The sequence below is a fragment of the Atta cephalotes genome, assembly GCF_000143395.1.
Source record: "Atta cephalotes unplaced genomic scaffold scaffold00006, whole genome shotgun sequence".
Classification (NCBI taxonomy): Eukaryota; Metazoa; Arthropoda; class Insecta; order Hymenoptera; family Formicidae; genus Atta; species Atta cephalotes.
In genome coordinates, this window is record NW_012130070.1 from 1,312,285 (window position 1) to 1,325,916 (window position 13,632).

At 30.2% G+C, this 13,632-nt stretch overlaps 1 protein-coding gene across 1 annotated transcript in view; it reads left to right on the forward strand.

Annotated features, from left to right (window-relative positions):
- LOC105626812 (lachesin) overlaps positions 1-13,043 on the forward strand; it is a 110,539-nt gene extending 97,496 nt beyond the window's left edge. Inside the window, exons 6-8 of the mRNA XM_012208106.1 lie at positions 1,096-1,380; positions 1,851-1,913; positions 12,829-13,043. Of these exons, the coding sequence (XP_012063496.1) occupies positions 1,096-1,380; positions 1,851-1,913; positions 12,829-13,043 (563 nt within the window). The remainder of the gene's footprint in view (positions 1-1,095; positions 1,381-1,850; positions 1,914-12,828) is intronic.
- The last annotated feature ends 589 nt before the right edge of the window (positions 13,044-13,632 follow it).

Here is a 13,632-nt window from a genome sequence, read left to right on the forward strand (position 1 = left end):
AGTAGTAGAGTAGGTAAGTAAGTAAGTAAGTAAGTAAGTAAGTAGAGTAGTAGTAGAAGTAGAAGTAAGTAGAAGTAAGTAGTAGTAAGAGANANANAGNGAGAGAGAGAGAGATGATTAGAATTACCCAAGATTACCAAGTTCGATCGACAGCTAAAAATCTCTTGAATGCTGTTCAAGATCATAATCTGAATAACATTTCTCAAGATCAAGGCCAATCCAAGATCCATTAGAAATTTGATTTTTATATAAAAATAAATGTTTAGAGTAAAAATGAAAAAAAAAGGAATTTTTAATGGCCTTAATCTTGGCAAATGTTATTCAGATCAAAATCTTAAACACTATTCAAGAAGTTTAGCCGTCAATCGAATACCTTGGATAATGCTAATCAGCTAATGTCGAGGTATAACTTTCAAGCCTTTAACGAAAAAATATTTTATTATAGTATTTTGAATAAGCTCTCGAGGTATATGTAATGAAAAATGGGGGTTTCCATTCAAAGTGACCTTATTCTGACCTTGACAACATTACCCAAAAATAGTATCATCTTGTATTCGCTTCAAAGTCACATAACTTTTGTCTTAAACTCTTTTCAATTCCACATCTCCTTCTCGAATTATTCATTTGGGGCGATTAAAATGAAACATTGTACATATAATACAATTGGAAAATTTTTTACGTTTGATTCCGGAAGAACGCATCTTATTCTTATTCTTAGAAGTTATGTGTTTCTTACATACAGCAATATTTTCAAATAATAATACAAATAATAATAATAGATAGTTATTTTTTCACATGGCACAGTTAAAATCAATTAAAATTTAATTATAACAGAAAAATCAATTATAACGGACATAATATTTTTACGTATAATATATCGCGTATATTTTACGTATATTTTTACGTATATAACATGTTCAAATGGAACATAATATAAAGAAGAGTTAATTGTAAATGTAAATATAAATGTAAATGTAAAATTTGTAATTGTAAAATTATGTAATAATAAATAAATAAATAAAATTATGTAATAATAAATAATAAATAAAGAAGCATAAAGTAGGAGATGTAATAAATTTATCTTTAACGTTTCAGTTTCTCCAATGATCTTCGTGCCGAATCAGCTTGTGGGTGCGCCGACTGGCACCAATGTAACGATTGATTGTCACACAGAAGCTTATCCCCGTGCTATGAGCTACTGGTTTCTAGGAGATGAGATGATTCTCTCCAATGAGAAGTATGCGACGAATATCATGGAGAACAGCTATCGCGCGCACATGAGACTCACCATCAGAAACTTGACAGCGAGTGACTTCGGTAGCTACCGGTGCATTAGCAAAAACTCGCTGGGCGAGACGGAAGGATCCATCAGATTATACCGTAAGCTGACGTGCATTTTCTAGCCCGTTCGTGTACGTGGACAAACAATTTTTTCCCCTGACCGCTATCGTTATGCATCTACCGCTGCCGCTTGGTTGTGTTTGCCATGATATTATAGCACGCGGGGACGCGGTTCGCGACGTGAATAATTTAAAAGTGAAACAACTTCTACAAATCGCGAATTCTCCAGCCTTTGTTTAATTTCGCCCGAGTCGAAGATTTATTTAAAGCTGGAGTGGATGTTAGCAGTAAATCGGCACGGTTAAATCGCCGAGAGAGGAAATGTCTCGCGCTTTCCCACCCCTCATCCCCTTCTACGCTGGATATGTCCTACCCGATCCGTGCAATTCCCGCTCGAAGATAAGATGACCCCAGTTAAAATATGAATAAGGCGGAGTTAGAGTTAAATTTATTGGCCGATATTTAAGAAGTTATATGACGTCATTAAAGACGAATGATTTTTATTTCAGCCATTCCGAAGCCATCAGCAGCACCGAAGGCGACGGAGATCAAGAGCAGCGCTAACAATGAAGGTGAGAATCTTATTGAATATATGCATTCTGACGATTCGAAAATCGATATTATCGGCGGACTCTAACAATTCCCACGTGAAGGCAAACTCATTATCCACATTTTATTCCCAAATCATAGAATCTTAAAGTGCTTTCTTTACCTTTTTCATCTTTTTTGCTGTTATATTCAATCGCAAACGAAAAAGTAATAGTGCGTCTCACTTGAAGAAAAAAATAACGTTAAATCAGAGGGAGACAAAGCGTAAAAAGGATAATCTAAATTAAGGCAATATGTCACGTCTTTCATGGATAAATAATAGTAGTAATTATTCGAATTAATAGACACCGCGCCGATGATCTTGACTTTGACATATATTGTTAAGGTCATAACTATGAGTGACCTTCAAAAAGTTTTAAATAGTGGTCAAAAGCTGTTTGTTCAAAAGTTATTAATAAATAAAGTTTAAAAAATAATGTCTTACGGATAGGCATATGATCATGCAAAGCAAAGTCCACTTTACCTTTCTCTCTTGTTTAAGAGAAAGTCGATCGCTCCTTGGCACAGGAAGAAATAGGGTGGATTCTCTTCGCGTAGAAAGTCATATACATCCCTAAGTATTATAGAAAAAATAGTTTTTAATATAATTGTATATAATAGACATAAGATATTATTTTTTAAACTTTGTTAATAACTTTTGGACCGGCCTAAAACTTTTTAAAGGTCACTCAAGATCATGATCTTGACAACAGTAAGTGAAAAAAAAAATTTGTACAGAGAAAATATTTTTTAGAAAAACTTTATTTTTAAAAGATAAATATTATCCGAGAAATGAATTATCGATACGATGATTTCAACATCAATTCGATGTGGATTCGACGATTATTTCTTGGATATTTAACAATTTATTTATAAAGAATAAAATAGATTGTATGTTACCTAAAATTATATATAAAAAAATTATATACTTGAAAAAGATGTTTATTAATTATATTATCTGGAAAATATATTATCTAAAAAATAAGCGAAAATTAAAAGTTGTATTGTTTAATTGGATACTCAAAAAAAAATTGTACAGTCTAGAAATTCAGCTTTTAAAATTAGGAATACATGCGAAGCTTGTTTGCTTATGTTACAACAGAATGCATTCATTGTATAAAATTGTATAAAATTGTTAATTAATTGTTAATTAATTGTTTATTTTCTACAAATAAGACTTTTTTTATAAAAAATTTCCTTGAATACTTTTTGCTCTCACCAAATGTCAAAGTCAAGATCATCATTGGTGCGGTGCCCATTAATCTAAATAATTATCGTAATAATTTGCATCTTTGAGCCTCGATCATTTAGATAACGTTGATAGAACCTCAAAACATTTGTGACATTTTTTTAAAGATGTATGTGTCACTTTTTAAAGCATTACCAGATATTTTATAGATTGTTCTATTATCTGTATAAAATTTAAACATAATTCTCTTGGTCAAAAAGTCAATTTATTTTTTGTTTATATTCTTGCAAAATCATGTTTTGTAATACTTATTTGGTGCAAATTTGATGAGAATGTAGCATTACAAATTAAATCAAATTTTTTATACATTAACGAAGCTCTAATAGATATTTATACAAAAGTTTATTTAGATTTATGGACTCGTTTTAAAGTTATTTATCTAAAAGAGCAAAATATGATTATTGCTTATAAGCTGTTTTAAAATAAATTATTTACTTTTTGCAGTTGATTTCAGAGTGATTTCAGGACCAAAATTTATGATTATTTTTTTGGATATAATTTTAATAGCTGATATTACAAAGTCAAAATGTTCTTAATTTTCTCATAAATATAATAAAAATAGACTACGCGTTCCTATAAATTTTGTATAAAGTCACTCTCGGTTTAGAAAGAGTGAGGTAATTTCAAGTATATTGCATGCGCATTGCGTGCGTGCATTCGTGTGCGTGTGTGTGTGTGTGCGTGTGTGTGTGTGTGTGTGTGTGTGTGTGTGTGTGTGTGTGTGTGTGTGAGTGTGTGTGCGTGTGTGTGTGTGCGTGTGTGTGTGTGTGTGTGTGTGGGCGCGCGCGCGCGCGCGCGCGCGTGTCTCTCTCTCTCTCTCTCAAGTATTGAGTTGAAGAGAGCTAATAAAGAGAGAGCTAATTAAGTTGAAGAAAAATATTAATATGTTCAATTCTTTCTAACAACACACAAAAGCTAAAGAATGCGTTCACTCAAAATCTGGTAATTAGCTCAATAATTAAGACAAATAATTTTAATCAAAGATTTGGTTAATGTAAAGAAAAAAAAATTTAGAAAAATAAAATTATTTTTATAATAAAAATAATTTTACTTTTCTAAATTTTTAATAAGTATTAAAACATAATAATATAACCAAGTAATAATTACTCATAATTAATATTTTGAAACATAAAATTATTTTTTGTTATATTAATCGTTAAATATTTGATTGAAATTATTTCATTTAACATTTGGTTTATATTATCAAACCTTTCTTTCAGTGCAGTCTGTATTTATTATGTTTATGAGTTTTCTAGAAAATTATTAGTTTTGAACAAGAGAAATCTACGTCAGTTGAGTGATGGGAAATGTTCATCGGATGGGAATTATGCTCGATTGTTTCGCATTCTTCTAATAAAGTACACAATGTTTTCCACAGTTAGTCTTTATATTAAGCTCGCAAAACTTGCGCATCGATGCGTTCATGTATTATTAAAGGAGGGCGAATAACTTGGGCAGATGCCTAGGTCAAGTCCCAGTGGTTCTACTGCCTCGATGTTCTCCGTTCTCCTCTCTTCAGTCTCGCGAAACCAATCTCAATATACTGTATTATTAACGCCATACAAGACTCGGCCACGATGGTATTACCGCCATTAAGCTTTGCAATTTTACTGTACCGGTCTCATCGACCGCTAGGTGGATTATCGTTATTTCGAAGCGCCTAGGGGGAGAAACTAACCGTTCTAATGAATAACTGTTACTCGCGAATTTTCGCGAGCAGATAGTACCGGCTCTGTCCGATATTGATGTCGCTATGTGGCTGAATTTTCTCGCGACCCGACGATCGTAAAAGCTGGAAGATCGTAACCGAGATTTACGAGCGTCGGAGGTGTAAGTCCAACACGCGATTTCTTTGCGAATTGAGCTGAACCGGCGTGATCGTACGTGCGAATAATGGTAATCGAAAACGTTCTTTCGATGGAGATGTCTCGCCACGTCGGAGTAGAAACGTCGTCGTAACTTCGTCGTACCCATTATCCCCCAGGCTAATGTAATTTACTTGTATTAACGACTCACTCGTAGATGCGCATACTTTGCGTGCGAGATGAGACAGCGCTTTACCATAATGTATGGTCTCGACTACTGATTAAATATTACGAGAAACTTTGGCGAAATCGGCAAGGGACGCGTCGCGCGCGCTCTCTCTCTCTCTCTCTCTTACACACACACACACACACACACACACACACACACACACACACACACACACACACACACACACACCATCGAATCAATCTTAATACTACGAGGATTATTAATGACCTAGTCAAGGTATGCAATAACTCACGAACACGACGTTAAATGCCTAGCAGTTTCCAATGGGACTGCCGTTCGTCTTATCTGCCCAGATAAGATTACGCCATTTGCGGAACGATCTGCGATTCGAAATGCAGAAGATGCACGCGACGACATATCAAGAGTCATTCAAGAAAGGAGAAGGCAATATGGAGAATATTTACTCTTAGAAAGAAATTAATTTTATACGAAAAACGAGAAGATAAAAATAATTGAGATAATCAATGAATTTTCTGTGAAGAAATGTAAAATATATATAATTGTTTATTATGTTTTTCGGAAAGGCAAATGACGTATACAATTAACTTGATATTATAAAAAATGATGTTGATATGTGCCAAGATTTTCATTAGGTTTGTGCATTAATCAAGATTTACCTTTCCAGCTTGTCCAAATCAGAGAATACAGATTTTCATTTTATATTGCGATATTACATCGTTGGCTTAACCAGTGACCTAATTAGGCGCATTTAAAATTCAATTACTGACATCGTTGCGAGATACTAGATGGGATGTACACGGCATAAAGTGAGATTGCATTGTTGATGGTAGTACACAGATACTAGATAGCACTATCATTTTCAAAAAAAGATCACGGAATTATACCAAAAATTTAATTTTCCGAAGAGTATTTGAACAGTTTGTTAGATGCACAATTTTCATTTGCAATTCGAATTACAGTTTTATTTTTGCTAACAAGTTTTATTTTTATATATATCTATTATTATATTTTTATATATATCTTTTTCCGATATATTAAATAAAAATTAACTAATAATTTATATAAAAGATGGCCATATCTTGGTCATCAAACGTTTGTGATTTTGTGCTTTGATATATGATTGATGATATTTGATATATGAACAATGATATATGATTATATTTTAAATATATAACTTTCGCTTTGATGTCATAAGTGTGGCTGTCTACTTCTTTATTTATTGTTTAAAAAATTAAGTAATGATATTTGGATATATATATATATATATATATATATATATATATATATATATATCGCATCCCCGCAAGAAAAATGACACAAATGTAAAATATAAAATTATTCAGAAAAAGAGGAAATAGAAAAAAAATTGCGTATTTTAAAATTACTAGTTACAATAGTGATATATATAAATTAACTAGCGCGAGTAATTACAAATTGCCTGTTTTAAGCTTCAAGTCTAAAAATAATGTAGATATTAATATTGTTATAATGTTATGTTAGATCTTTAAAAACTATTCACATTGTTATTCTTCCCGTTTACTTTTAAATTTTTCTTTTCAATTTTCTATCTGCATTCAAAATAATATGATATTCAAGTAATTTCAATGTGTAGAATTACATGGCCTCCAAACACAATTTATTATACAATTTGTTAATTTTCAATTTTATTATTTTTCAACAATTTAAACGTAAGTGCAAAATATTAAAATTTGTTTGCTAAAAAACAAATTAAATGCTACATCTTATTGTAATTTACATTTCTTGTTTACGCTGAAAATATATATAAAGAAAAATCCTTTTCCCTTAATTTTTATCAGAACCTTGAATTTAATATAAATTAATAATGATATATTATTTGCAACATGATAGCCTTGCTTGAATGTCAACTTACGAAATTATCTTATCCTTTTGTATATTATATATATATATATAATATATATATATAATATATTTTATATATATATATAAAACAAAAGAGGTAGAAATTACTTCATCGAAAATACAATATATGCAACGTTTAATAATTCCTATTCCTACCATATATCAATAATTGCTTTACAAAATACCAATCGATTCTGACGATTAATTAAAACTCGATAAGGAGATTAGAATTATTTTTCAGTAAATCATACACTCTGTTATGAATTTTATGTTACATTTGACATGTAAGATCATTATTTAAAAATTTCATTAATAAATTTAAATATTAATATATTTAGAAATAATTAGCAAGAAGAAAAAGTCCACTTTTTGATTATTACAAAGCAAATGTGTATTAAATAAAAAGGTAAAATTAATATATATAAATATTATTTGGTAATTATTTAAAATAGGAGATCCAGCTCTGATGCATGATTTTGACCTGATATACATGTTATCAAAGTCATGATTCTAAATGATCTTCATCAACAGATTTTAATGTTATTCATTAAAAAAGTTATTAACAGTCAAAATTAAATATTGTTATTAATAATTATTTCTCTGCTTTACACAAAGCCAGATAACTCTAAACAGGAAAAAAGGTGAACCGATTATGAGATTATGACTTTTTAATAACTAATGAATAACGAGTGACAGCTAAAACTTGTTGGAGGTCACTCAGGATCAACGTACATCAAGGCTACGGTCATCAGAACTCTCCTAGTCTAAATTATCTATTATTTTTTTTATGTGTAAATGTCATATGTAAGTATTTTTATTTAAAATAATGCTTATCATTAAAAAGAAAAAACATTACAAAGGAAAAATCTACTTTTTCATTATTGCATTATTGATAACATGTGTTAAAAAAAAAAGAGAAATCAATATCACTAATATCATCTTTTTCTGTGTAATATCACATGTAAATATTTTTACTTGAAATAATGCTTATCATTAAAGAAAATATGAACATAGTAAATTTATAAATTATACATATTGTGATATATTTTAAATATGTTTGAAATTTTATGAAATTATACAATTTCTCAATTAATGTTAATGTAATTATAATATTTTAGAGAATTTTATGTTTTGATAAATGAAAGAAATTATTTTTTGTAAAGTTCTTAAACAGAAATCTTTTCGGAATAAAATTTGTTTTATATATTGACATGTTCGATACTTATTTAGATATATATTTATAATGGAAGAAAATGAAATTATTTGCTAAGATTTTGTATCAAATTTTTCTTTTTCTTTTTCTTATATTGATTAAAAAGGTATGGAAAACTTCTTCGTTTATCAGAATTAATTTACTCTTTAAAATTACAAACCAAACTCTGTCGAACGAAATTACAAAGTGAAAGCTTTAATTGAAGCTTTAGACTTTTGTTGTTCTGACGTAAACTTTTGAAATAGATAGAATCTAAAGGAGAAGAATATTTTTCTAAGAACTTTAAAGCATCTATCAATTATGTTTTACACAAGATACGTTTTTTAATGGATTCTTTAATAAAAAAAATGTAAATATTTCGAAAGTGATGTTATTTCTCGAAAACATATAGGAAAATATAAAATTGCGACTTTGATAAATCGAAGATCAAAACTATTAATAATACAATATATATATCTCGCTATTTTCTTTTCTCAACTATATTCGCGAATCTGTTTTCCTGTCTTTGTCTTTCTTTGCTTATCCCTTTCTTCTCGCCTTTCTTTTCTGCCTTCACGAAACAAATATTTCTTGACGCTTGCCGCGGCACTTTGGAAGAGGTGTCGCGAGAGACTCTTAAATTTTCAACAAGTTATTTCAAAACTTCTTAAACAAGCCCGCGACGCATGAAAGGATAACAAAAGGATGCTAAGCCGGATGAAATACGAGCCCCGTTGTGATTGGTTTGCCGACAAAAAAGAGATTGTTAATGGGTGTACATATTCATAGGTATCGCTTACGTAGGCATAAATGTAATGTGATGCACCCACGTGTTTTCGAGGCAGGTGACCCAGAAGCTGCCATATTCTTACGAGGTCACGAAGAAGGTGCGAGGCGAAGTTTGTCCGGGGCGTATTTAAACTTTTATTCGAAAACTTTTTAGTGCTCAAGTTAGAGGCTCGGTGGGTTAAAGGGTCGCTTGTTTGCAAACCAGAAAGACTGTAGAATTTAACGAGGAAAGAAAGAGAGAGATAAGAGAAGAGAGCTCTCGGAGAAGATGAGATAGGAATGTGCATGGAAGGTACATTATCAGCCTAACCGCCGAGCAGTAGAATGCAAAATTTAGTCGGATGAAAGCAACTCAAGAATAGTCAGAGTTTAAGAGAATTAATTAAGAATGTATCATATAATCCTTACAAAAAGTTTAAAGTGGAAAATGTGTTAATATTTATGAAAACTTCTCATATAAATGTGAATATTTAAAACTATGCACATATGAAGAAATTATATGAATAATGTTATATTTTTATTCAATGATACATTAATAATACATTTATTAAAGTTTTTGTAATTTTTTTATTGTTATATTACTTTGACTTAAAAAATAATAGCAAAAAATTAAAATTTTTTGTATAAGTACTTTAAGTATTTAAGATGCAAAGTCTCATTGCGATGTAGGGATTACTTATTCTGTGAATATAAATAGATAAATAAACTTTATTTATTTACTGAATGAATCTGTTTCATTTCTGTATTGTAATAAAATTTTGTGAATCTCGACTATTTTAAATATTTACACATTGTCATAGTTTTTGAAGGGAAGTATTATAAAAATAAAATTTACATTACATTTATTACAATGAATAAAAATGTTCTATTATATAAAAACATGATATTATTTATACAACTGATTCACATATAAATTATAATATATTTATAGTTTTAGTATAAATTTTTATGTGAAGAATATAAATTTTAATATTTTCAGTTACAAACTTTTTGTAGAACAATACTATAACAACTATAACATAAAATCGAATAAAAATCGATCGTTTAAATAATTTTATACATCTCCTAAATTTTTTCAGACATATTCTGAAAAGTTTCATATTATTATATAATCAAATATGGTATTTTTGAAAAATATTGGATTTTTGATGTAGAACAAATACCAAAAATACTCAATTATTTGATACTTTTTAACTTTACTAAGTAAAATTTTCATTTGACGATCTATGTTAGAATTTCCTATAAACGCATGTAGATCCACTTTTTAAAAACGACAAATATTCTTGACCTATCTTAGCTTTAATAATTATGCAAAAATGTGAAATAAATAAATAATTTATATCTACGCTGCTTCTACTTTCTAATTGTAATAGGTATATGTTAGAAATGCTTTTGTTTTCTATTTCTGCTGATAGTTTGATATCGACATTAAAACGAAAACGACAGCGACATGAAAACTTTACATATACAAAATCGTAAAAAGATGCGCGTAAATGCAAGTTTATCTGCGCCGAGTAAGAAAAAATGTAATTTAATATTTAAAAAATTTTTTCTCGATTCGCCAAAAATCAATTCGCGCGACTCATACTTTGAAAATCTCTGGTTTTATATTATTTATTACTTTAGAAAAACGAATAAAATTGGCTCTTCTGTAACAATATGAGACAAAACTTGAAAATAGTAACAATATGAGACAAAACTTGAAAATAGAATAAGCATTCTCGTATTTTTTTCTTTTTTCAAATAATCGGAATCAGTATAATTCATACACTTTGAATTACTTCGGGACATAGTTTTCGAGATCGCATCAACAAACGACACACGCGGGACCGTGAACGATGGTAGTTTGAATAATCTTCACGATTATGAGGAACGAAATAAGCGTCAAAGCATCTCGCTACCAAGAATGAGTCTCCGTGCAGTAGAAGTATACAGGCCCCGTGGCGAATATCAACTTGAATTACACCCTGAGTTGATACGCATTGTACAGAATTATCGTGTAAGTAAAGTTTCAATCTACTGCTTGCAAAGGCTGCAACTCTCCCGGGATACACTTTCATATTTACAAAGATAAGACGCTGGCGCGTTAAGTGTAATCTTATATTGCACAATACAATCGAATTAGACGTGGCAGACGCATTGTCTTATGGGAAGAAGCGTTTGTTAAACATTATGTGATTATATTGTCGAGGGAATTACTTAGTAAAGTAATTACAACTGAAATAAATAACAGCCGTCTACCTTCTGTCTTAATTCATAATATTGCATCGCAATTATTTGATACTTGTTAAATAAATATCATTTTAACAATATTATGTAAATATTTAAGATTGCAATTTGAAAATATCAATGTTATATTTTTTATTATTTATAATTTTTCCAGTGGATTTTGCTTTACTTTACAAAGTGAAGATGAAGCAATCTTTGTAATTTTTTAAAAGTTACTTAAGAAGTAGCAGTTCAAAGAGATAATTATCATAATCATCAATATTAAAAAATTATTATAAATTGAAAAGTAAAAAAGTTAAAAAAGTATTATAAATTAATTTTAAAAATCTTAGATATCTAATATTTAGAATTTTAAATAGAATTACATGTTAAAAGCAATTAAAATTCGAAGTAAACTCTTTATAGAGGATTGCAGGCACTTTTTACGATCTTTTTTTTTTGCTGCGAAGATTTTCTTGTGAGAAGATATTTTGTTCAATGGAACGTCGGCATCGAATGCAACAAGTATTAGAAGTTGGCTCGTTTTCAAAGAAGCTCATAGAATTCATCAAACTTGCGCCCATCACGTGCTCGCGCGCGTATGTTTTCTTCCCATCCATTATAGATTAAATTTCGCTTGTTAAGAAGCGTCATAGCTACGGAGCAGTGAAAAAATAGTATATAGCAAACATAAAGCGCGAGGCAATCATGAATACAGAAAGGAGTTCTCAATCTTTTTATTCCTTTATCTTATTAAGTTAAGAAAAAAATTGTTCATTTGACTAAGTTGTCTTTATTTTCTTCGTTGAAGAATATATGTATTTAAAGTCAAATATAATATGTTTGATTTAAAGGTTTTTCATCGTAAGAGATAAAGACGAACTATATTAGTTTAGTCAAATGATAATTTTTTTCCTCAATGTATAAAAGAAGTCATTAATTAGAATTTAAATAAATATTATCATAGTTGTTAATTGTTTAGTTGTTTTAGATTTTAAATGCGAATTTTAATTAATATTAACATAATTGTTAGACTACATAATAGTTAATAGTTCGATTGTTTCTATTTATATGCTTTCCTTCTTAAATTTTTTACTTTTATTTTTAATATTATATAAGTATATATTTTTAAATGATTTAATACATTTAAAAATACAAATGGAATTTAAGGACATGAACATTGAACATCTTGTATTAGTAGATACAAAAAAGAAGGATTTTTATAAGCTTCATTCGTTTAAAGTAGATGCTGATCTATTTATGTATTTATTATGTAATACTATAAGTGTCCACACTCGTAATATATAATTACCGAATCGATTAAATTTCCATCATTTTCATCATTTCTCGTAATTTTGCTGCTGCGGCCTTGTATGGTGTAGAATAGTGCGCATAATATTTTACATACGCGATAAAATGAAATCAACAGGAAAGTACGGGAAGCACGGGGGAAAAAAGAAAGAGAGGTGACGTACCAGACTGAATTATTGACGGGTATAAAAAAAGAAGGAAGCAAACAGGAGAGTGCCTGGGTTAGATGAGAAAGGTCCTAATCTATTTTCAGGACGACCGAGCACGCCACCGCCAGCAAAAAGGCTGACCACCGTGTGGCCTTCGTCGTACAACCCATACTCTCCGAAAAGGACAGAGAGACCACCTCAGCCGAGTGAGGAGAGGGTTGAGAGGCCCGAGCAGAAGCTACGTGGTGGCGAAAGTACAGGTGAGACTTGCATTCTCTCACCAGGCCCTCCCTGCTTTCCCGTTTCTTCTTCTAGTTAGCGCGGCTGCCTTTTTAAGCGCCTTTTCCGTTCGCGTCCTAGCATCAATTGACCTCGACCCATTCCTGCTTATACGCAGCACTAATATTCTGGTTTCGGAAACAAAACATAAGCCACATTCATGCGCTATTCTGCACCATGCACCTGAATATATAGGCCGTCGCGAGAATCATAAACCGCATATATATTCCGAGATAAATTACCTCGGCGAGATAAATTAGAACGGCGCACAAAATTTATCAATGACAATGAAATAATGAGAATAATTGTAGTAATATTAATACATTATAAACATAAACTGAGAGAAATCTATAGAGCTGCGACAGAAGTATAACATCTATCTTTCTCATATATAAGAGATTGAAATATATCTCTGAGTGATTGGCCAACATATGATATATCTTTACCTTTTTTTAAAGATATGGTCATTTCGTATGTGCATATTTGTCGTATTCATAAGGCTGAGAAAGAGATATATCTTTGTCCGACAGTATTGACTGCATTTTATGTACACTGTGAGATATAGAAATGTGCCAGATATATATATATATATATATATATATATATATATATATATATATATATATATA